At 45.0% G+C, this 26,011-nt stretch overlaps 1 protein-coding gene across 1 annotated transcript in view; it reads left to right on the top strand.

Annotated features, from left to right (window-relative positions):
• mcama (melanoma cell adhesion molecule a) overlaps positions 1-25,975 on the top strand; it is a gene marked incomplete at its 5' end in the record, with an annotated part of 35,582 nt that extends 9,607 nt beyond the window's left edge. Inside the window, 15 exons of the mRNA XM_083690165.1 lie at positions 14,169-14,293; positions 14,580-14,808; positions 15,633-15,703; positions 16,032-16,119; positions 16,367-16,546; positions 17,111-17,238; positions 18,310-18,454; positions 18,733-18,848; positions 19,186-19,327; positions 19,706-19,836; positions 20,402-20,543; positions 20,643-20,678; positions 22,148-22,277; positions 23,058-23,175; positions 23,527-25,975. Coding sequence (XP_083546291.1) covers positions 14,169-14,293; positions 14,580-14,808; positions 15,633-15,703; positions 16,032-16,119; positions 16,367-16,546; positions 17,111-17,238; positions 18,310-18,454; positions 18,733-18,848; positions 19,186-19,327; positions 19,706-19,836; positions 20,402-20,543; positions 20,643-20,678; positions 22,148-22,277; positions 23,058-23,175; positions 23,527-23,547 — 1,802 coding nt within the window. The 3' untranslated portion in view covers positions 23,548-25,975. The remainder of the gene's footprint in view (positions 1-14,168; positions 14,294-14,579; positions 14,809-15,632; positions 15,704-16,031; positions 16,120-16,366; positions 16,547-17,110; positions 17,239-18,309; positions 18,455-18,732; positions 18,849-19,185; positions 19,328-19,705; positions 19,837-20,401; positions 20,544-20,642; positions 20,679-22,147; positions 22,278-23,057; positions 23,176-23,526) is intronic.
• Positions 25,976-26,011: the final 36 nt, after the last annotated feature.

Below are 26,011 nucleotides of genomic sequence, written 5' to 3'. Positions count from 1 at the left end.
ATCCCACTCATCCATGGGAAGTCATTCGAAAAAAGGCTCGTAGAACTACCACACTGGAGTGGAACAGAGATGCATAGTGACATAATGGAGTGAAAGGAAATAATGGAATAGAATAAGGTAAAATAAGTTCCTCTTTCGAACTTAATGGTGACTCCATTGAACTCTCTCTGGAGGGTTTGCATTATGGATTCCCATGTCACTAAGTGTGAGATGGAGTCACTAAACGTTAGCTTTTAGAGAGGACTTTATGTGACCACTAATGTCTCTTGGACTGTTATCTCATATGGCTGTTGGAGTTTATGTATACAGAACTGTTCTATTGTCCTAGAGTATCTGGAGATAAAACCAATCTCAAGGAAGCTTGAAGACATTTGCTCTCGTAGTGTGTCTGTTTTTCTTGAATCGTCATTTGAAGTTCCCTGAAAATGTGATCATAAACAGAGACAGCCTGTGTTAACGGATTATACGGAGACACGGAGGAGGAGGTTGGAAGTGACACATGGGAGTTGTTACAGTTGAAACTCCACTTGGCTCGTTCTCTTCTATACTTGAGTGCAGAAACGTGATGGATCTCATCCCTTCGCTCTAGTGCCTTTTAAGACCAGTAGTCATGCCAAAGCTGTATGGTGAGCTAGTTCTTGATCTCAGGTTTTAAATGCAGTAATCTTCCCCACAGGGGCTCTGTTGCCTGCAGTTTGTCATAGACACTCTGCTTACGCCCGTCATTAATCATGATACATTTGATTTACAACGCGGAGATCAATGTTTGTGGTCATCCTATAGGCGTCTTGTGTCCATTCCATCTTCTGAAATGCAAGCGTAACTCACTGCTTGGGAATATGATACTGATGAACACAATGGTGCTGACAGTGACAACATTGATTCACTGTGACTGTGACTGTGACTGTGAGTGAAAATAGAACTCATGATGTGAAAATAGAACTCATGCTTATAAGATGATTTAAAAAAAAACATCTGTTGACTTTTTTTGACTTGAAGGAGAGAGCAGCTTCTTGTAACTGAGGTTGTTTCCTCCAGCCCCAAGCAGCTGTCTCCCAACATATCTCACCCGTCCCTCTGGACAGGCTTGAAGGGAGGTCTTGTTTTGCTGCCAGTCAGGGGACACGGAGGGACTGTGGCCTGTTAATCACACACTCAAGTGACTTGTCAAACTCACAAATGGCCTCACTCATGCCAGAGCACACATATCAGAATTCACATACGAATCAAGCTCATGTCTAAGGAGTTTTATTTGCATACTTTCAATAAGCTGTTGGCATGTCCACCCGTCACTTAAGGTGATGAGTTTCTGTGGCTGTCGCCGACTGTCTGAATGGGGATGTAAATCATGTTCTCTCATCGCCCTTTCAGTCTCGGTCACACAAGCACTCGTAGGTCTTCTTTTTTTAAGCAAGGAGAGACAGTCAGTAGTTGAAGCATCTAGTCATAATTTACTACAAAAATGAAAAATAGTAGATGGGGATATGGAACATGCTACCTGAGTCCTGTTATCTGCTGTTTGTTTTTGTTGACATGTCACCCACTCAGTGGCGGTTACATTTACATTTACATTTACATTTATGGCATTTAGCAGACGCCTTTATCCAAAGCGACTTACAACAATACATTTGTTTAAGTAAGTGAATAATCTATCCAACAGTCATCACAAGACAAAGTAATCAATGCTCACACCAGGGGCCATTGGCAGTCGTAATGCCAGTAGGCTATTTTTATTATTTTTTTTAAATATATTTTATTAGCAGGAGAGAACTTGTACAGGGGGGTAGCAGGGGTGAAGAGGTCTCGGGGTTGGGGTTAGGGTTAGTATAGAGGGGGGGGGAGTGAGGGTGAAGCGGTCTTTAGGAGGGACTGTAAAGATGTAGCTTGAAGAGATGGGTTTTCAATCTACGGCGTAAGATCGGAAGTGACTCTGCAGTCCGGACATTAGTGGGAAGCTCATTCCACCAGCGGGGCGCCAGGACAGTGAAAAGCCGTGACCGCGTAGCGCGGCCACTGCATCCACGTAAAGGCGGTTGGTTTAAGTGGAGCCACTTTCAGTGGTTATGATATTTATGGTTGATCTATGTAACCCCTCACTCTTTCAGCTTTTACTCCCAGTGCGGAAAAACAACAGCCCACAGAGCTCTCTCTGTTCCTCATCCAGATGCCATGAATGACCTGCCTAAGAGAAGCTGTTGATAAAGATTCCCTTGCTCTTCAGCTCCTGGCTCTCAAGTGTCTCTTCTCGTGTCCTCGGGAGCGGTCAATAGCTTTGGCCAGCTGCACTTTGGTGCCTCATGCAAATACATGATTTGGTTGTGCTGGGCTACCAGGATGGGACTGTTGGATCAGTGTGTCAAGCTTTCTCTCTGCTCCTATAAATTCACAGACAAGATTCAATGTAGATTCAACTACCTTCAACCACATGTTCTGTAAGCAGGACTGAAATACTGCCAGATACAAGGCCTCATCGTACAACAGTTTTGTGAATCCCACAACATGACACTTTTGAGCTGTCAGCTTTTCTCAACCACACACCTTCTCTGCTGCGCGTTCAACGGTCTGTCGCATCCATGGTCTGCAACTAATTTTCTGCCATTAAAAGTGCTCGTAAATTTGGTTTATATGCACAAGGTATTGATTAAGACAAAGACAGGCTTGTCAGATGGAATGCTGCCATTTTGTTGTGGTTACGGGTGGGAAAAAAGATAACGTTCCAAAGAGTGAAACTGATTGCTATACAGGCACGGCCAAGCCACATTTTGGCATTGTCTTTTGTATGTGAATTATATGGAATGGAGGTCATTGTTGCCACATTAGCAAATCAAGTAGCCTACAGTGTTTGCCTGCCCTGAAGAAGTCCTGGTTAATTCATTTTGCAGTCCAACTGCTAGATGATTGCCTCCTGTGTGTTTGGATTATACATTATTGGAAAATCTGAGAGACTGACAGTTTTTTTTATCTTGCCAAAGGACTATATAAATAGGGCAGTGGTCGCTGTTGGATGCATGTGTTGATATCTTCATAATTAGTCATAATTAGTCAGGTCAGATTTCCTAGCTTTGCAAGGGGTTACAGGGACTATAGTTTCTCAAGAGGGGACTACGGAGGGATTAGCCCCATATGTGAGTTGACACATATGGTCATGCTTATCTAATGTGTAGCAATATTGATTTTACCCTAACTCCTTCCCAAGTCCCATGATGATTTGCCTCTTAATTATTGATGCTTCCTGAAGTGCTGCTCAGTCAGCCACCACTAATCCTCATCACAAAATGACACTTGAGTGTCACCTATGTAGCCCACTATGCTCAACTTAACCTGTTAGCATCTATAGCTAAATTAGTTTGTTTACAAAATGGAATGAGGCTCCCGTCCAGACCCCTATGACCTCAAGTAGGTGCATCTGGTTTGGAGGAGGCCTAAAATACACAAACAACCTTAAACGCCAGCAGGTCTATTACGAGGCAGCTGACTCAGCACCTCCCCCTGCAGTGCTGGAGGAGTCACTGCGCAGCGGGCTCCCTCCACCTCCAACTGACTGGCATCTGCTACCCCAGCGGACACCAGGAACCGTGATATTGACAAACATACAAACGTACAAACACCAGGCACAGGGAGTGCACCCGAGTAGCCAATTATAGAGAGGAGAGAAACAGACAGGTTAATGTCTTACTGCTTTGGATTGTATAGGCTACCACCCAGGGGACCACAGCTACTCAGGAAGGAGCTTCTATTTTTGGAATTTTCAGATGGCTAAATCAGCCCCCTAAATAGATGGTTTTAATGTCAATAATTAAGAAAGAGGTCAACGAAATGCCAACGAAAAAACATACAGTCTGTAAACAGGGCAAGATTTTCTAAGGCTTGATTAAATTGTTTTGATCACTGCCCTACTATTGGATAAAATAGCAGTTATGTCTTGAGGGCTCAGGCGATTTGACGCCTTTAAGCTCTAGAACAACCATTCTCATCTTATGACTTCATTTCACCACCCAACTGCATCATCATTTAAGCAATATAAGTGACATAAGAGCAATTGGGCTGCAGGAGAGGGTGTGGGGTACAAATACTAAAACTCAATTTCTCTGCTCCAAGGGGATAATACTGTCACATACTGTAGCAATAATCCATACCCTTAGCAAGAGCCATTATCCATGACAATACTAAAGAAATGTTTTATATTTATATCATAGAAAAGGTTATTTTCATATTATTATATTATTTTAGAAGGATGATGGTAATTTGTGATATATCCAGCTATAGCCTTACTAAATAATGACTTCCTCACGGAAACCAAGACCAAACAAATAGAAAAGGACCCCACACTAAAACACTTTCAGCCATTCAGTAGAAGTATAAAGGGGTTGCCCCCAAAGCTCAGCTGTGGAGAAAAATGCTGGTGGCAGAATATGGCCTATTCTAAATCTTTTCATATCAATGGTTTTTCAGCCAATTCTCTGGCTTGCCTCCAGTTCAGCAGGGCATCGGCTGTGGTTGACAGTGGAATTGATGGGACCTAAATGAACTGGCAGGACTTCACAGAAACACTTTCTTGACACAGTGCCCACTTTGCCTCGCCTCAGAAATCTCATATTTACAGTATGCACTGGCCGGGTTCAGTACATTTTAACACTTTTGCTCTCATAAAATATTTCTTCCAAAATTAGCATTTGATATGCTTTATGCTGACTCAGTAGTCTAGACTGTGTTGTAAGTTTGTATGTACAATTTTGTTCATACTGCAAATTTAAAAAAATGTGCCTGGATGAAAGGGCTCAAGTGCTCTACTTCAGGGTAAGAGAGTTAGCATATCAGAGAGACTGCCTTGGATCGCTTCCTAATTGAATAACTTAATTTGGTGATAAAAGACTCAAACATCTAAGAGAAGAGAGAACGCTCTTTGATTTTATTTGGTAAACTGGACAGGAACATGAAAAAACATCAAAGAATGTTGCACACGTTGCGCTTGGGAGCTATTTTTTGCAATACTATTGTCATTGATAATTATAATGCTTGTCATACTTTCTAGCAACCCCAAACAAAGACATGGCTGTTTTGCTCTATGATGAAGAACAGTTGCTTGGTTATTCTTAAGGTCGTCTTGGCCCACAGATCAAGGTGATGTTCTGGGTCTTTGAACTTGACGTTTCAAAGAGGAGGATAAAGACATACTTAAATATCAAATCCTCCCCCTCCTCTCCCCTGATATTAGATGATGTTAAAAGATCACCCTGTGAATCAAAGTGGTGTGCAGTGTGCATACTGATTACATGGCACGATTGCCTGTGCTTATGCTGAAGTGATTCATATATACCCAAGCTTCCGCACACACCTAAAAAGGAGAGAGAGCGAAACCTCTTTTGCACATTTTTGGTAAGTGGCCCAAAGCCATTACCTCCAAGAATTTCATCTCGACTAGCTGCTATCTTTAGAGCAGGATATGCAGAGCCAGAATAGGATCTGACATTTTTCTCACTTGCCCATTCTTTCCACAATAAGCAATACATACACTGTCTTCAATACACAGAGGCCATTGTGTGCTTTTGTTTGAGAGAGAATAAGATGCGTTGAATTAGGTTGAGAGGACAATAGCACTTTCCCCCCCAAATCCATTGTTCAAAAGCCTTCACATGATAGGCTGCTACAGTAAAACTGAGATTTACTCAAAACACTATGTTAATGAATGTAGTATTGAGTAGTGCTAATGATAATTAATCCTTATCTTGTAACAAAGTAAGGACATATACAGTACTGTCTAAACAGACCAGCAGCTGTGCGTCCTGTGTGCAAAGTCTACAAAACATAGGCCTTATAAAAAGTTACTCTTAAAACTTGGTTATGGCTTGAGCAGAGGGCATATCCAGTTCAAAGCACCAGAACACCTGCTGCTGACATCCCAGCAGAGCCCATTTCCGACCCAAACGTCTGCAGAGAAGCTTCTGAACAGAGCTCGGAATGGGGGGGGGGGGGGGGGGGGTTCTAGGAAGTGGAGGATTTGTTATGGGCACAGGTGTGGGAGAGAGAAATCAGAAATGGAGAGAAAACAGTGTCAGTCATTGTGTGTGGTCCCAGTGCCTCTCCTTGACTTTCTCACCGTTGTTCCCCCTCTGCCCACCCCCCTCCTCCACCACCACTTCCCACAAATCACTTGACAAATGGCCAGGCGACAGGTGTCAATAGGAGTTCCCTGTCCCCAGCTGCGCCTGTCCTTAGCATGGGAATGTGAGAGATGTTCCCATTGTTGCAGCTGCCCATGTCAGCGTGAACCCACCTCTATCTAACCCAAAACGACTCCTTCTCTGTTCCCCCTACCCAGCATGACACGGGCCCACCCTGAGGACTGGGAATGCAGCCATAACAGTAGCGTCTTTCAAGGTCTTGGCACCGCACTTAGTCAATAAAACAAGAGTCCTGGAGCTGATAACATTACCTCCACAGAGGATTTTAAGTCCAAGTCCCAAAGTCTAGATGTAGATAGGGGAAGGAAAGCAGTCAACATTCTCAAATCAAAATCTGTGGCTAGCTGAAATTATGAAACAGATATGGAGGCGTCATGTGATTGAACTTGACTTTGGTGCTGACTGGTCGTGGATTTGGTTGAAGGAAAGGCTGTGTTGAGATGCTGTTTCAACAAGAAACACGGGGCAGTTTGTTGTGAAAACAGATGTGTTTGTAGGACTTAGAGTCCTGTCGTTTGCTGCTGGGCTATTTAAGGCTGCTGTAAACATTGCCTTTAGGGGATGATAGTTTTGAAGGGGGCGAGCAAGTGGGATGCTCACTGCCTCTGAGGGATACGAGGAGAAAAACAACATTTTGTTTTTTCACATTCACCTTTGACACTTACTGGTGGGGAGAGAGACCTGGGATCGGTCGGCAGCTGAAACAGCTCCCGGCAGTAGATTTCACAGACAAACTCATCCAGTGCCAAACCTCAGAACATTTACAAAACAGAATACTGATGCAGAGCTACTGTTTAAGTAAAAAAGAAACCCACACAGGGCCCCGTCTCCCAAAACATAGTTTCGTTTGGGGCTCTGTACCTCTTAAACAGTATATCTTCATTTCGACATGAAACCAAATCATCCACTACTAATCCACGAGCAGGCTTATTCCAAACTCCATAAAAAAAATAAAAAAATCCCTGTGAAATAAAAGATTAGAATTCAGACTAGCCCGCTCTCATTAGCTGACATTTGGGAGTTTATGGGGGTTGCGGGTTGCCTCCCCCCTCATTAACGCTGTGGTGCACCTGTGATCACTCTGATATTCCCTTTGAGGGCATTAAGCCCTCCTGGCGGGGGGGGGGGGGGGGGGTTCAGAGACTGCAGAAATGCTGCTGGTTTGATCCCCAGCCCGGGCGTGGCTCTGCCCGGCTGACAGGACCCTGACGTCTGATCGATGGGATAAAAGGACAGGCGTATGCAGATAGGCCTTTGTTGTGGGACTGCTAAAAGCTGGCTGAGGGTTCCGCCAGCACAAGAGGAGATGATTTTACAGCAGACACACACACTCACACACCACATCCAAGGGATGGGAATGTTGGAAACCTGCCAGAGAAGCAGGAGTCAGATTATTGGCCAGGTTTAGCAGTCTTTGTGGTCTATTGAGATTTGAGAGTAGATTTATTTGAAATGCAAATAGAAAAATACAGAAATACAGTACATAGAGCACTTGAGTATAGCATTAAGTACGGCTTAAAGGTACAGTTTGTAACATTCAAGCTTTCTAAAAGCTTCCTAATGTTTGTAATGACTTTGTTTAATCGGTAGTGATCAGGGAATCATATCCCTTGAAAGAAATATTTCATTTAGGAATGCTGTTTTGGTCCTGCGAAAGCGCTTTCTAAAATGGAGCGTCCTACTCGATACTTGGTTTGTATACAAACATGTTGTTTGAGGGGAGTGGACTCACCGATTTTCGCCTTTCTGTCTCTGGCGTCTGCCTCTTTGAATCATGCGCATGCAGAAACACAGCAGCTAATGTCCGACACTGCATGTCCATTTCAGGGATTATATTATTATTTGGGATGTTGTTGTTGTTGTTGTCGGGAACTTTGAACTGAATTTGCGGTGGCCAAAGTTGGCAGATTTCCGGCAAACTGACGCCTTTGCTCCTTTCAGTCGCCCAAGGCCAGTTGATTTGATCCCCTCCAACCAACACCCTTTCTTCTCCCCTCCAGTACCTCTGTGGGAGTATCTATTACTGTGGTACTCACAGGCATCGGAGTGGAGACAAGGAACCCTTTTGTCAGGTCCTGTGAGGCTGCTGTCATGAGGAGCTGACGTGAAGCAGCTCCACTATTTATAGTGTTGTAATAACATCAGGGGCCAACATCTGATATACTGTACATTGCATCTTTGTCATGGGCCACCTGACCTTTCAGCTTTAATGTCAGTCAAGCTTGTCTTTCACTCTTGGTGATTTTAATTTGAGATAGAACAGCTATATCACCTTTTGGTCCAGGTAAGGTGTACCTGAATGAAAACATATTCACTTTTGTCCATCTTTGTCGATATTCATTTTACTTCGTTAGCATAATATAGTCCTAAAGTTACTTAATAACACAATATTATTGTCTTTTATTCGATTCCTACAGGTTATGTTATATTCCATCATGTCACGCAAAATAATGAAAATGAACAATAAGAGCAAGAGAATCAAGTTGGAGACAGGAATCACAATCCTAGTAGTAGTTTCAACTCATTTACATGCTTACCACTCAACTACTCTGTCAGAACTTTGTTTATACTTCACAAATAGCATTTAAAATGTTTTCAAATATCCATATCATGAACATCCATGACATGCAATTAACCACCCCGTTACTGTAAAACAATTTGCATGTCAGAGCACAGACTCGCTGGTCGTCTATTGATGAGACCTGGATGAACACCCTGTGTTCAGGGCAGAGCACGTTAGGAGTGTTAATAAAACATGTTTCCCCTTCAAGGAGGCTTCGCCATTGGGAAGATGCTAAAAAATTCATGGAGAGGCTTAAGAACTTACTTACCCACTGGGAATAATTAGAGCTTCTTGAAAAACAGTGGGATCTACAGAATTTGTTAGAGGCGTATTCGTTAGGGGCATATAGAGAATATTTTAAATCAATCTAACAAGTAGCAGAACAGCCCGGCATGGTGTTGTGGTATTTGTGGTTCGACTGTCGTTGCATAACTGCCTTACGACAACCGCTCAGGTTCGAGACACGGGCATGTCCGCTCTGAGGTGGATGTTTACACACATGAGAGTGTGACCAGGTGTATGTTTGTGGTGTGTTGGTGTGTGTGTGCTGGGCTCTGACCTACCCCCTGTAACACACCAACACACCACAATGTCTGTGATGTGCTGCTTGCGTAGGGTGATGCCCTGTGTGTGTCAAGTCCATGGGCACACAGGGCGGCCGCTTTGAGGAGATTTGCATGTTTGATGTGGACCACCACGTCCTTCCTACTTTCCTCTATGTGAAAGTGTGAGCGTTAACCCTCCCTTTGGTACTATCTGAATGAGTGTCACACAGGCCTAGTCCCAGGGAAGGGCCTCCTGGGGAGATTTGTGCCAGAGGGTAGTTCACAAAGCATGGGAGAGATCAGTAGGTCAAGAGGGTACATCTCCAATGTAGGGCTATGTGCTTTCAGTGTGTGTGTGTGTGTGTGTGTGTGTGTGTGTGTGTGTGTGTGTGTGTCACACAGAGAGCAGAGCTCAGGGTCTCTTTGATCTCAGGTGGGTGTTTTCTATGTGGGATACCCCAGGTGTTTCAGATAGTGTGTTCAGAGGGCCAGCCCAGCGCTGCCAAACATGTCACCCACACTTACACATCAACCACACAGGCCTGCTTCCTTTGACTCCCCTTAGCTGGCTTAGAACTTCAACCATTGCTGGCATTTTCAAAACCAGACCACATAGAAGTAGGTGAACAGTGTTGGAGGTTGCCTGAACAGCAAACAGATGTTGAATTTCCAAATTGGTTTAATTACGTTTTATTCAGGTTAGGGTAAATGTTACGGTTAAGGTCAGTTTTAGGTTTTGACCTGGTTGGATACTGGTCAGGAAGGTCCTTTTAGTCTCACCCTCGTTTGGGATGACAGGAAACACCATTGCTTAGATGGGCTTCGTGAATCTGGAGATGTTAAGGGGATCAAACCTCAATGGAATCCCTCTTAGGCAGCATAGTAACGGTCTCAGAATCAGAGGGCCTCGGTCCAGCACAACAGCTCCCCTTTGTAGGCCCTATTCCATCACCGGAGTGATCTGTGTGGTGACCTGGTGCGGCTGGGGCCTAAGCATAGATTGGAACAGAGCACAGAGCACAGAGAATCAGGCCCAGGGAAAGCCATGATCATACATGTCATGCAAATCCAGTCCCCTAGAGCATTTACTCTCCCCATAGTAGACTAATGTGGAGTAAAGTTGAACCCTTTCCCCATAGGCAAATTCCACATTATGTACGTGACGCTGTTTATCAGCAACAACATACATGTGGTGCCATTTCACGCCTGGCCAGACATGGAGAGATTACACAGTATATCTTCCAATTCAAATGATTCTAATTTCTCTTGTCACAGGTGATTGTGGGTGTTGTTGTCAATGGGTTTAGCAGTGGCAAGGAGGGTCTGTGGATAAGGATGACGAAGGAACAGCTGGAGCTTTAACGGAGCTCAGCTGGGCCCTGCAACCCAAGCCTGATCCGCTTTGTCAGTTGTCAGTGGAGGAAGGGATTGGGGAGAGGCACAGAAGCTAATGTGGTGACCACCGTGATTAGCGTCTGAAGCCATTGTCTGCGTATTAGGTGCATAATGACCGACTGTATGCAAGACCCCCCCCCCCCCCCCTCAAACAATCCTGGCGGCACGTCCTATTGTCTCAGGTCTATTGTGGACAAGTCCTCTTAATGCTGCTAACAATGCAGGTTGGACTCAACGGGCTGTTCCCGTAGAACAGGACAAACTGAAATTCTCTTCAGTAGACACACACACACACACACACACACACACACACACACACACACACACACACACACACACATCCACCCCTCTCCCCTCTTGCCTCTGCCTTAGCCGTTTCAGGGCTCATTGCCTCGTTACAGACCCTGTCAACACGTCCAAATATCCAGTGTCAGTTTTTGCAGACTTGCTGGAGTAGTGCGTCAGCCAGTAGGCTCTGTTAAACCCACGGGGGGAGTTCTAGCGGGCCACGTCCTCAGGTCAGGTATGCTGGTGTGTCTGCCTCTGCACAGAGATAAGGTTGGCCCAGTGTTGGCTTTAGAATCAAATCCCCTGATGAGTAGATATTCCGTCCCCACGCTAATCCGATTAAGTGAAAAGTTACGAGGCCACAAGAGACAGAATCTTTTTTTTTTATCAACTTTCGTGCCAAGCCGCCTCCCCCCTCCCTCCCCCAACATGGTCTCCACCAACCATCACAGCTCAGGAGATGAGCAGCAAACAACAGACCCTCCCAGCACAGTGATGAACTCCTTCCAACCTCTGAGGCTTGAAGCGGAAAAACAGATTTGTGGTGTTTTTTGGTTGAGGACGTGGTTGTGCGCTGCTGTGAGGTGGCGATAGGGCAGGAGGAGGAGAGAGGAGAGACGGTCCCTTCCCAGGTGTGGGAACAATGGCGTGTGTAGCATCTTAGCCTCTCTTAGGGCCATGGCTGGCTGAAAACACAGGGGGCCTCACGGCTCCGAGTGAGGGAACGAGAGGGATAGAGAGAGAGAGAGAGAGAGAGGGAGAGGGATAGAGAGAGAGAGGGAGAGGGAGGAACATAAGGAGAGGCAAGAATGGACAGAGTGCAAATAAGCTCCAGCGAGCAGGGCCACAAAGAAGTGGGCCGTTGCTTGGCGCTGCGGAGGGATAAAGGAGAGGAGGGGGGTAGTCAGGGAGAGGCAGGCGGGCTGACAAAGGGCCTGGAAGAGCTGAATGGGACCAGCGGGTTGTAACTGTGAGTTTAATAAGGGTCTGTGTGTGTGTGTGTGCGCGTGCATGTGCGTGTGTATTTCTGTCTGATCTATGACGGGTCTGAAATATCGCAAGTTTGCAAATAGTTTGCAGAAGCCACAATATTTAGTTGCTTGTGGTTGTGAACTCAGACTAAAAAAAAAACACCCCGCTGCCCACAACACACACCACACACACTACACACACCTCTCTCTCTCTCGCTCTTTCTCTCTCTCACACACACACACACACACACACACACACACACACACACACACACACACACACACAGAGGAAGAATGAGGCTGATACCAATTCCTCTCTCTCTCTCACCCATCACCCCCATCTAGCAGTGACCTTGACATAGGCATTCCTCATCTTAACAGTAAGAATGACACAAGTAGGGTCCCACCCCCCACCCCCCCAACACACACACACACACACACATACACACACACACACACCGCCCCCGTCCCTCTGCCAACACGGTGGAGACCCATTAATATCCCGTCTCCACGGCGGCACCCCACCACCACAGTCCCCCCGCCTCCCAGATGTTTCCAATTAAAAAAGAATCCTCTCTCTCTCTCTCTCTCTCTCTCTCTCTGGCTCTCTCTCTCTCAGCTCTGCAGATTTCTCTCTTTGCTAAGGGTAGTGAGAGAGAGAGAGAAAAGAAGAGAAGAGACGGGTGAGAGTGAGAAGAAGGGGTGGAGAGTTGGGGGTGGAGGGCCCCACTGGACTACTCTCAGTCTCATTAGATTGAGGGGGTGGGAGAAAAACAGAGTCTTTCTTTGAGCCAGAAAGGGAATACATGGCGGAGAGAGAGAGAGAGAGAGAGAGAGAGAGAGGGGAGAGCAGAGAGAGGTGGGGGTCATATCTGAGAAGTCACTGCGGCACAGACGGTATCTCTACCATGAATGGGAGGCTTAATTTGGGGCATGTCTGCTTTTGTGAGGGCCAGACTGGGCATTATAGATTGAGATCTGGGTGTTGGCTTGGCTGCCTCTAGTCTAGTGCACATGAATGAAGTGGTAAACACAAACACACACTTAGGCTTACTGTAAGACTGTTTCACACACACACACACACACACACACACACACACACACACACACACACACACACACACACACACACACTAGGCTAGCAGGAAGACTGTTTCATACACACACTAGGCTAACTGTAAGACTGTTTCTCTCACACACACACACACACACACACACACACACACACACACACACACACACTCACACACACACACACACTAGGCTAACTGGAAGACTGTTTCAGAAAGGCTGACTCCAGTGCTCTAAGGTGCCAATGGGCTTGACAGTTACCGGGTCAACACTGACACCACTTGTTTACAGCGGGTAAGATGGAGATGGAGATAATTCAGTTTGGAGAGTTTTGTGACACTCTTCCCAGACTCTTCTCAAGTGTGATCTCTTCCCAGAACTGCTCTGGACACTCTGCATCCTATAAAAACAATTGTCTTTTAGAATTCTGTTTTACATCAAACTGGCAGTCTTGAGTCTGGCGGTTCCCATGAAGATGCTTAGGGAACAGATAAAGGCTCGCTGACTCATGGTGGTTAACATGGTGGAAGACAGAGAACACTGGGTAATTCTGCCGTGTGTAAAACAAGCCTTTTCTCCTGGCTGGCACGCTGAAATGCTGAAATGCCGAAATGCTGGACACTGCCCAGAGCTCACAGGGGGGGACCGGGGTGGGCTCCACAGTCACATTCCACACATTGTAGCGTCTTTTCTCTGCCAAAGAGAGCCAGATACCCTGTTTCTCACTCCTTCAGAGCACCCCAGCGCGTTGGTTTCACTGGACAGATATAAGAAATCCACATCAGTGAAATACAGGCTAGTGCTTATCCTGTGTGAAAAAACTCAATACAGTACTGGACATCATCACCACAGCTTGGACATGTAATAAGTAGCCTTGGCACAAGCCTGCAAGGTTTCATCAAAACACAGTAGATTGGGGACTTTTGAACAATGAACATTGGATTGGATTGGATTTATTTTGGGGTAAAATAATTGTACAATCTAAAACCAAAGCTCACACTTAGTCTGTTCTATGCCAACAACACAGCATAATATCGTTGTCCATGGTGAAAGATACCTGACTGACTGTGATGTGTGTGTGTGTGTGTGTGTGTGTGTGCGTGTGTGTGTGCGTGTGTGTGTGTGTGTGCGTGTGTGTGTGTCTTTTTTCCAGCATGGGCCAAGGTGAACATGACCATGGAGGAGAGTGTGGAGGTGTACCTGGGGGACTCTGCTGAGATCCCCTGCCAGTACTCTTTCAGCGACCAGCCCAGCATTGTCATGATCCAGTGGTTTGTGGTGAGTGCTGCTGCTTGGACAATTATCCCATACCACAATCCTGACTGTGGTCCTCTGTGGCTCAGTTGGTAGAGCATGGCGCTAACAACGCTTAGGTTGTGGGTTTGATTCCTGCTGGGACCATATATACTGAAATGTATGCACTCACTGCAATGTAAGTTGCTTTGGATAAGCGTCAGCTAAATGACATATATTATTATATAAATTGCATATATAACTCACACACGCAATTGTTATTTCTCTCTCTCTCTCTCTCTCTCTCTCCCCACGGCCCATTCCCCTGCAGAGAAGCCCCGGAGGCAGCAGCCGGGAGCGGATCTACTACAGCGACAACACACAGCAGATGGTGGACGAGGGGACAGACTTCAGTGGCCGCATCACGGTGAATGGGGACGGCGAGGGCGCCCTGCTGACCATCCAGGACGTCCAGCTGGCCGACGAGAGGGAGTTCTTCTGCCAGGTCAACGGCATGGCTGCCGGGAACGGAGAGGGCAAGACACACCTCAGGGTGTTCGGTAAGAGACACACCTCTGGGTGTTCAGTAAGAGACACACCTCAGGGTGTTCAGTAAGAGACACACCTCAGGGTGTTCAGTAAGAGACACACCTCAGGGTGTTCAGTAAGAGACACACCTCAGGGTGTTTGGTAGAGACACACCTCTGGGTGTTCAGTAAGAGACACACCTCAGGGTGTTCAGTAAGAGACACACCTCAGGGTGTTCGGTAAGAGACACACCTCTGGGTGTTCGGTAAGAGACACACCTCAGGGTGTTCAGTAAGAGACACACCTCAGGGTGTTCAGTAAGAGACACACCTCAGGGTGTTCAGTAAGAGACACACCTCTGGGTGTTCAGTAAGAGACACACCTCTGGGTGTTCGGTAGAGACACACCTCAGGGTGTTCGGTAAGAGACACACCTCAGGGTGTTCAGTAAGAGACACACCTCAGGGTGTTCGGTAAGAGACACACCTCAGGGTGTTCGGTAGAGACACTGGTTGCAGAGACGTTGGTCACTGCAGTGATTTTTTGCAAGTGTTGCATGGAGTTTTTCTTGACAGTGTCATCGTTTTCTTTACTCCATAACTACAATACCAGGTGCACAGATATTTTCTTTATTCATATTAGTTCAGTGATACAAACCAAACAAATCAAGTGTCAGCTGTGTCACATTAGACCATTTGACCTGCTTTTTTCATTACATTATATAAACTCACTATTCTCATGAATGAGGGCCTCATTGTATTTGTATCACAAAATAACTAACTTCAGTGGCTCTTTTCTCAGTGTTATTTAGGAAGTGGGACTATACATTCATGATGTCATTGAATCTTTGATTTCAGATCCTCCAGAGGCCCCAATGATTGAGGGTGTTCATGCTGGCATCTCTGTGACCAATGAGCACCCATCAAAGGTAGACCACACCCACTTAAGTGTATCTCACTTTGTCTATCTTGCTTATCTGTTGATCAAATAACCCTCAAATAACCTGTATTTAAAGGGGCAATCTGGGATTCAAACAACAACAAAGCGGCCACTTTTTGGGGTAAAACACTTGAGGGATGGGGCTGGAGAAATGGAAGCACTCTCAAACTCATAGACGGAGACAGTTGGGCTAAGCTCATGAGGAATTTATAAACGATTCAAAAAGCAACGGTTATATATCATTCATTTAAAAGTCAACAAATGGGTGTACCAATCTCAGATTGCCCCTTTAAGAGTTGATCCCTCTCTGCGTTCAGATTGCAACCTGTGAGGCCAGGAACGGCTTCCCCAAACCCAACATCACCTGGTACCGCAACAGCATCCCGCTGCTCCCTGCACTGGGCCGTGAGTATTACATGAGGAATAGGATTATGAAAATACAAAACTTTTTTTTAATCTTCCTTACCACTCTCACAATGGGATATTTAAGCAACATTACTCAAAATTGATCCTGCATACAATTGATGTACTAAGACCTACAGTACTATCTTATAAGATTCGCCTGGAACAGGATAAATGAGGAGGTATCTCGTTGGGTCACGTGACTATGTGGGATGGTAAGTCTGTATTGTTTTTTTCCTCCCACCCCCAGAGATCAACGTGGTGACCCTGGTGACCCGGGAGTCCAGCGGCTTCTACACGGTGCAGAGTGAGCTCCAGGTCAGAGTGGTCAAGGAGGACAAGGACGCCTCCTTCTCCTGCGAGGTCAGCTACTACGTCCCCGGGGCGGCCAGGACGGCAGAATCCAAGGGCGTCAACATCACTGTGCACTGTAAGGACCCGCACCTGCTCACATCCTCCCTCACACAGGCTAAAGCCTATCCAGAGCAGAGACGTTAGCAAACTCAGCCATGCTAGTGATGTGTGTGTTAGCTTCAGTGAGCAGAAAAGAATGTGTTTTCCATCAGGCACGCTAAACTGAGTTCATGCTAAGTCCGTTAGCGATAGTCCCTTAACTGTCCCTGCAATCAATCAATTTCAAATTATACCCCCCCCGACCCCATCCCCCCACACCCCAACAATGCCTGTCAAAAACCACAAACAAGCCAATAGCTTCCGTCCATGTTGTCAAAGTAGTTAATTCAATCTAAACCCACCAGCCCAACCCTCCAGTGTCGGGGCTGTTGTTATTCAAGACCAATATTTTCTCAATGTATCTACTGTTGGTTGAACCCAACTTAGCATATCGTGGCAGCGTTGACCAAGCAAAACAAATCCATGTTGAGTAAATGACTGGCTTGTAAAGCCTAGCGTAGCCTGGTGACTTTGCCAGGCGTGAATGGGCCCCGTTGATTAACGACCCCCTTGTCTTGTGTTTTTTTTATTTTATTTTCAGACCCGACAACCGTGGTGGAGCTGTGGAGAGAGTCCCCCCAGGGCCTGGTCAAAGAGGGGGACACTGTGGAGCTGCGTTGCCGAGGCGATGGCAACCCCCCGCCACCCTTCACTTTAAACCGAGAACAAGTAAGAATGGCCCTTTTTTCTATGTCTGACCATTGAGAAGGCCGGGCCGTAAAACTAGGGGGAGAGAAAAGGCGACATGGAGAAGACATCTGGAGAATGTTTTTGATATGCAGACTCAGGGCTTGGGAGTATAGCTTTGGGAGAAATGTGGGTCTTTCTTTTTGAAAGGGGCTGCCTCAGTGTCTGACCCCGTAGCTTGGGGAGAGATCTTTGGACCCTGCAAAGGTCTGAGACAGGATATCAGATGGATCCATCAGGGTGGAATAGTTGTAATTCCCATGTGTTTCTAACAAAGTAACTATGTTCATCTGAAGTGGGTGCTGTAGGTCAGTGTTTCCCAAGTGTTGGGTTGGGAGTCGGGACCCACTGTAGGGTTGACTTAAAGGAGTGATCTGGGATTCAAACAACAACAAAGCGGTCTCCCCGCCACTTTTTTGGTAAACAGCTGAGGGATGGGGCTGGAGAAATGTAACCACTCTAAAATTCATAGACTGAGCAACGGATGCAAGGACTGACTGTCCATGAGATCGAAATTCTAGTTTTAACCATGTTTTGAAGCTTTACAGTGTTTGTTTACAATTAAATGGTTTACAAACAATGGAGTAAAACAAGCTTATATTTTGGATTCTAATGGTGTAAGACAGTTGAACTAAGCTTATGATTCATTTAAAAGTAGAAAAAAAATAGGATGTACCACTCCCAGGTTGCCCCTTTAAGAGTTGTGACGAGAGACATGGTTCACAAGAAGCCATGGCTTTAAGGTCATGCTCTAAAGTCATGCTCTAAGGAAATGCTCTAAAGTCATGCTCTAAGGTCATGCTCTAAGGTCATGCTCTAAGGTCATGCTCATTCTGAATTCAGAATTAATGGGAAAGCGAATAGGCTGGAGCGCTCAACTGGGTCAAAAAATGTATAGCTAAGGAGATACAGGCCATACATGGTGCTCCTTGAATAGGGTAGAACTGTCACTTGGAGAACAAAGAGGGAAAACAACCACCCACTTGAGTAAATCGCTTAAAGTAGTGTTGAGTCCTGAGGCTGATACTGATATGTCCCTTGCGTTCCCCTCAGGAGCAGGACGTGCCGCTGGACGCCAGCGAGGACATGTTGGTCCTGAGGGAGGTGACGCGCGGTGACAGCGGGGTCTACCAGTGCCGCTCCCTAGACCTGGACTCCTACGATGAGGTGGTGGGCGACGCGCTGCTCACTGTCCACTGTGAGTCTCTCACACGCACGCACGCACACACACACACTCTGTGTTTTTATATATACTGTACGGTCTGTTGTTTTACGTCATCATTTGTATATCTGCTGTTGAAAATAAATTTAAGTAAGTACTTCTCTACTCTCTACTCGATACACACACACGCACACACACACACAAACACACAAACACACACACATACACTGTGTCTCACCATAACAAGCATAAGGTGAAGCCTTATCTTAAGCCATGTCTTCACATTGTGTGTTTGTATGTGTGTGTGTCTCCAGATCTTGATTCAGCTGTTTTGGTGCCCAAAGACTCTGAGATTATGTTTAAAGGAGAGAGTCTGACTGCTACCTGCAACGCTCTGTCCTCTCTGGAAACCCACACTGTCTGGTTCAAGGTATGGCACTTGTCATATGGCCTACATAACACTTAACTCTTAAAACTGACATAACAGCTATTAATAGGAGTTAAAACAATTGATGTTAAATGATATGGCACTGGCATGGAGAGGTACGGGTCCTGTCAGGAAATACTCCTGCACACACGATTTACCTCTGCTTATTTATTGTGTCGGCGTTTCCATCTATGACCTTTATCAAGACATTGTCAGTTGACCTAACCAGGAAAAAAACTTGGCCCGAGTCATAATTCAAAAGGACATAACTTGTTTATGTCAAAGGGCTGAGTAGATTTCTGACCGTGTTTGTTGTTTGTCTGTCTTTCTGGTCTTGCAGGATGGGCAGCAGCTCGGCACAGGCCACATGTTGTTCCTCCAGGACGCCACCTACGACACAGCGGGAGAGTACGTGTGTGAGGTGACCGTCCCCTCCCTGCCCGGGCTGCACACCAGCGGATCCGTCCACATCATCGTCCAGGGTGAGTGTGTGACCGGCACTGAGAGTTAGTAAGAGATCAGGCTTAGGGTTTGTGGCAGTGAGTCTCAGTGTTCATGTGAGTGAGTCAGCATCTATGATTTTTACTTTCAGTGAGTCACCGTCCATGAGTTAGTTGTTTGAATGCGATGACAGGGGACTGTGCTCACGGCATGGTTTTGTATCAAAAAAAGAATGGGTAGAAATCGATGTACCTGCTGTAAATGTGGCAAAGTTGTGTCATCTACTCTAAATGATGTATATTCAGTCAATCCTACATGATGCATTATGCGTTACATCCATCCAAAGATACATGTACTGTACTGTGGTCATTGGTGGGTGTTTATGTCATTGACGTGATGTTTGGATGCGGTCCCCCCAGGTGCCCCCCAGATGGATGATGCTGACAGGGACGTGGAGATGGAGGAAGGTTCTGGAAAGCTGGTGAACCTGAGCTGTGAGGCCCACGGCCACCCCCTGCCCACCATATCCTGGAACATCGCGGGCAGCCAGGTAAACCTGGGCTCAGCACGCAGGGCACACATGGCACATACAGGTCCAGTATGTAGATTTTAAAATGGTGCTAGTAGCAATCAAGGAATGAGACCACGTGATGAAGACATTCCGTGAAGAAAACCGTTTTTGGTCTAAACAAAATGTTTTCTAAAATCTGGTGTTGTGGTCTGGCACTGGCCTTTACGTACCAGTTTTACTTAGCAGTATATTCTATATACTCACATTTTCATTGTGGCCAGAGAGGGCAGCAAAGTGCAAAACGACATGCTTCACCTTTAAAACGTAACATTCTGTCACATTCGGTCATTGCATTGACTTTTTGTTCCATTGAATTGGCTTACCAAGTCTTGTACTTGTGTAATGGCGTTTAGCCACATAGCTTTAAATAACTATACTCTTTTAAACAAAGAGGAAGCTGCTAGTTTGTTTGTCTTGGGGTCTGTTGCTACAGTGTGTAATTGTTAGCATGATGTTGTGTGTGTGTGTGTGTGTGTGTGTGTGTGTGTGTGTGTGTGTGTGTGTGTGTGTGTGTGTGTGTGTGTGTGTGTGTGTGTGTTCACAGAGCTGGCGTGAGGTGGTGAAGAAAGCAACCGAGCACAGCGCTCACAGTGTTGTGTCGGTCAAAGTCACCTCTGACATCACAGCTATCTGCAACGCCACAAACGACATGGGCACAGAGATGAAGGCCTTCAGCATCAGAGCAAGTAAGCCTGCCATACACTCTGCATGAATATACATAATATAGGCATATATGTGACCTGCTATACAGGGGAATATATACCTGTTCATTTGCTTGTCCACAGTTCCCATGGTCACTACACCCGCTCCCTACTCTCCTGGTAAGCCATTCTCATTGGACGCTTCTCTGACATATCTCTCTTTTTAAACTTCCAATCACTCTTATATCCAGATGAGCAGCACAGCTTGATTTTGCCTTCTTTCTCAACTTTCTTGGAATCACTCTTTTCTTTTTTAAAGGAGTGGGGCAGTCCCACTCCTGTGTTTGTTCCACATGTGTTGAGACAGTAGGAAGATAGAGAAGGAAACAGATGACAGGACAGAATCAGCCAAGCAGGGCTTGAACCCACAACCATTAGCGGTGCTGGGAGCATCACTGCTAAGCTACGACTTCACCACTGAGTCACTCTTCATAAACACTTAACCAGAAAATGAAGCATTAGCTGACGTGGTGACTAAATTATTCATGATTTTCATACGGGCAGCATGGTTAGCTTGATAGGGCTGGAAGGTTGGGTCTTCTCTCTTGCCTGAGGGTACATAAAAATTCTCTGTGAAGGGGAAAGCAAATCAAACATACAAAAAACAAGCAAGACACCACTTTAGGAAAATATATAGACACCCCCCCCCCCACACACCAAATGTATTTTTCCAGATAAACATATCATTGGAGTTTGTCTAGCATTTCGAGAAATGTTTTGAAGTGGTCGAGTGCCAAAACACACGCTTGTTTACTTATTATGGTAAAAGTTAACGCACTGTCTGGCTGTTTTATTGAGCTCTCGCAACAGAATATCTTGTAAAACCCATACCCAGACTTTTGTTTGCCTTTTAACGAGGGCTTACTGCATGGTTATATATAGGAGTTTATAGCGCTGGTAGGCAATAGCAGTCTCTAATTTCCTCTTCAGGGGGACTGAGCTGGAGTGATAATGACAGTCACAGGGGAAGACCAGGGTTGGTACCCGTCCCACTCACTTAGAAAGCATGGGATGAGGCCGGGAAGTGGTGGACACACATTAGAAACCACTTTTTACATTAGAAACCATGCTAGCCTGTAGGGAACATAGATAATAACCACTCATTATGTTTCATTTACAAAACTAAACAAATTGACCACATCTATAGTGCCATTCTCAGAGGATCATTAGAGAGGAGTCATATGTCAACAGGAAATGGATGTTTTGTTTGTTCCCATCTAGTTACCCACGGTTAACCCATGAGGTAGTGACAAAACGGCTCCATACAATACAATGACAACTGTTCTTTCAGCTGGTCTCCCCTCAGATGACTTAACTCTATCTTTCCCCTCTATTTTATACTGAAATTACATTGTTATCTGGTGGTTATTGCTGATGTTCAAACGTCGAGACAAAACTGAATCCTCGTTTTTACCAGAGGATGATTCTCAATCTTAATTCATTGGATCAGATCGGTGCATCGCTGCTGGAGAGAATGACATTAACCTGAGGTTGCCCTCTCTCTCTCTCTCTCTCTCTCTCTCTCTCTCTCTCTCTCTCTCTCTCTGGTGTGTGTGTGTGCGTGTGCGTGTGTGTGTGTGTGTGTGTAGCTGAGGGCAGTGGAGTGATCATCGTGGTCATCATCTTCTGTATCCTGTTGCTGGCTATCCTGGGCAGTGTGATCTACTTTCTCCATAAGAAGGGCAAGATCCCCTGTGGGCGCTCAGGGAAGCAGGAGATGTGAGTATTACTTCTAGTTACTGTCTACGCTTTCACTGTTGGTCAAGGGCCAGCTTTTGTGTCAAGCTTATGATGAAGCAGACCATGCAGTAGTCCTTTAGGTCATTTGAAAGATTTAGGGGCCGATTCACTAAACGTTTTGCACCAGGTGCAATTTGCACCTATTTTTTTCGATATGAGATAAAGCACCAAAAACAGAACTGAACTTTCATTAATTTAATATTCTCCTTCTCTCTCTTAACCCTTATTTTTTACCTTTTTGCTCAGATTTCTGTTTCATTGCCGACCGCAACCATGATGTTTTCTTTCACATTGTCTTTTCCAATGTAACTTTCAGTAACTATGGTGGATTTGTGAACAGGCCAGCCCAGTACAGTAGTTGGTTTGGCTCTGTAGTGTGATTTAAGGTTTAGGGCTCTATTTTAACATTTTAGTGCAAACTCTGGCAGTGGCACTTGTGGTGGTGGTGCTGAGGGTGTGTCTGAAATATTAGTGCTATTTTCAAGGCCAGAATTTTTCAGCTCAACTGATAGCACTTGACCTGCTAATTGTCATGAACACGCCTTTTTTTACCGCTACTCCCCCCACCTGAGTGCAGGCGAGACAGCACTTCAGCTCTTTCACCTGTTACCACTGACACAAATTGCCAATACTCCTGCATTTGAACTTGCGTCCGTTGTGCACCGGCTGAAAATAGAGCTCTCAGAGCGTAGAGATTGACTGTCCATCCTGGCGGTCCTGGTTAGAAAAGCTTAATGAATGTGTGCCTTCTGTCCACAGCACTAAGGAGAAAACCACCAAAGACGACATTGTGGTTGAGATGAAGGCTGACAACAAGACAGAGGATGCCGTCCTCCTAAAGGGCGTCAACGGTGACAAGAAGAGCCCCAGTGACCAGGTAACTATGGGTACTGGAGTCACAAGACAGCACATTTGTCAATGACTCTTAAACTAGTGCATTTTCAAAGTTAAAAAAAAAGGGTTGCAAAAGGGTTCTTCGGCTGTCCCTGTGGGAGAACCCTTTGTGGAACCCTTTTAGGTTCCATGTAGAACCTTTTTGGGTTCAACTTAGAACCCTCTGTAGAAAAGATTCTACATGGAACCTTGTATATTAGTATATGCTAATGCAAAAGCAAAAGCAGACCAGGTACGTCCATCATTTTGCTATGCACTCTTTATTGACATTGTTGGTGTTTTCTTCTCCTCCTCCCCCTCCCCCTCTCCTTTTGTGCTTTTCCCTGGAGTAAAGTACATGGACCTGCGCAAGTGACACATGCAGAGGGCAAAGCTCTGAGAAGGGCCAGCTGAAGCTCTCTCTGTCAAACAACATCTGCCCAGAAAAAACCCCACAAAGGTTTCAGACAACTGGAAGCCCTTGGAGAGCAGGCTTCGCAATCACGACTCAATAACCGCTTTCTCCACATTTCTTTTGTGTTCAGCAGTACTCACCATATCTGGCCAAATCTACACAGGAACACACGTACACAACTGATTTCATGGTGTTTGATAAGAGGTTGGGAGGATGCTTGGATAGTTCTGTTTGTTGTTTTGTTCTGTTTTCCCCCCAAAGCCTTTTTTCTCTCTCTCGTTTGCCGTTTTTGAGTGTACGATGATAACGTTCATGACCTGTGCGTTCTAAACTTTATAAAGTGTATATATTATATATATTTAGTTATTTAAGATATTTTGGCACAGACCTTTCCATTTTCAGAAGTCATGATTGATAGGGTCATTTGTTTTCCATCCCTGCTTGATGTCAGTACAACGTTCTCTCGAGGTTATGTCACCACATGGGGGGTTCTTTCTAGAAACATCATCACCCTCTTCAGTTGTCATCTTGTGTACTATCAGCATAATCCGAGGAAGTCCCCACACTGAAACTCAGCCATAGTGGCAAGATGTCCTCAATCTGATATTGGATATTGTACCTGAAGTCACACATCGGAATAACGGGCGTCTCCCCTCCTCCCTCTCATGTTTACCTCTCTTTATGCCCAGGTAGATAATGCAGTGTATGTATATACTGGTGTTGAAAACCTACGATAACAGAAATGTCAGGTTGTATCCATATTCTTCATAGCCCTGTTGTGCATAAGTGTAACACTGTGTCCTTGCTGATCCATAGATCAATCATGTTATCACCATGATATTGATAAAGTAGTAGTCTCTTGATGTCTGATAAGGAATGTCTTGATACCCCTTTCTTACAATTGGTGTTATTGTGGCCTTGAGAGACGTCTACTGTGCAAATTTGACATCTTTTTTTTTTTTTTGAGGCTGTGCACTGTGCAAAGGTATTGGCGTCAGTCATATCCCAATTGACTTGCATAGAAGGCTATATGGCATCTGTCTGCCGTGGTTTGTATGTCGTCTAACATACAGTCGGATCTGTGCAGATGAGGAAAAAGAAACTGAGGAATAAAGCCACTATGGACTATTTAGACACAGTCTCAATAGTGTGAAAAAGCCATGCCAACAGGCCTCTAAATTTAATCAGCCAAAACTCACTTGGGATGTGTCATTCTTTTGTGAACTACTGTCGAGCTCTTGTACTGTTTGTAAATAATCGTAGCATAAAAACGGTTTGTAGCTGTGGCCTTCGATTGTCTTTTTTTCATATGGCCAACTCTTTTATAATCTGCAGTGCCTGTGTAAATTTGTTGTCTCTTTTTCGAAAATGTAAGATACACTGAAGTTTTTCCTTTTTTTTTCTGTTTTGCTCTGCGTATTTCTTTGTTGTGTTTGGATTTAGGGCCAAGGTCATTTTGTGTGTGAACCATTTTGGATGCTTACTGTGTGTTGTGTTGGATGCATTCTGTTAAGAAGCTACCACTAGCTCCACTGCCCTATGACTTGCATCATTTAAGAAGAAGTGGTGGTGTGTTACTAAAGGTATTATAATTATGACATTGTTGAATTTGTATAAATATTGTGTTACCCAAATATTGCCTTCAAACAAGATGATATTTTGGTTAGTACGTAGTTGAAATTACATCTTTTCAGTAAGTTTTTGTTAAGCCCTATCCAGCTAAGACTGCTTATATCAGTTCATAAGATCTCTGATAGTGGACTTCTGCATCTGGATCAAGAAAAAACCCCACAACACAACTGTGTGCCTTTTTGTTCAGTCTGGTTTAGTTATAAAATGTGTTACGTAGTGTAGTTGTCTAATGCTTATGGAAGGAGTGAGGAGAGAAGGTCTGGAGGTAGGAGCTAGTTTTTAAACTTTCATTCATTTCACCCAAAGGTCCCAATAGATAGGTAGGAAAAGATTGTCATGATGTAGAAATTGAAGTGAGACTCTCGGCCCATACTGTACATAGTGAACAGGCAGGGGAGGTTGTTCCTTCACAGTACACTGGTCCATACCATTAACAGTGAAAGCAGTGAGCATGCTGTGCAGTAGGATCAGGCAACAGATACCTTTCTTGACAGGATAGTTAAAACCTGCTTCCCTCCCCCTGTCCCAACCTCTTTGTTTGAGCGATATGTTACTGTATGCTTTACTTTATTACTATCTGGGACATTTTCCGGTGGACAGGAATGTTTGGACCTGCTCGGTTCATTATTGTTCTGTAATGTTCAGATTTTTGCAAATGTGTGTAAAATAAGTCAGTACTTGTGTTTTGATGCTTGCCTTTTTTATATAATTCTTTTTTTTTTGCAAGAAAATAATGCCAAATAAAAAAATGTTACATTTGAAATATCTTTTTCTTTGTCTCTATAACACAAAA

Source organism: Argentina silus, assembly GCF_951799395.1.
Source record: "Argentina silus genome assembly, chromosome: 2".
Classification (NCBI taxonomy): Eukaryota; Metazoa; Chordata; class Actinopteri; order Argentiniformes; family Argentinidae; genus Argentina; species Argentina silus.
This window is presented reverse-complemented; position numbering and strand designations above follow the sequence as displayed.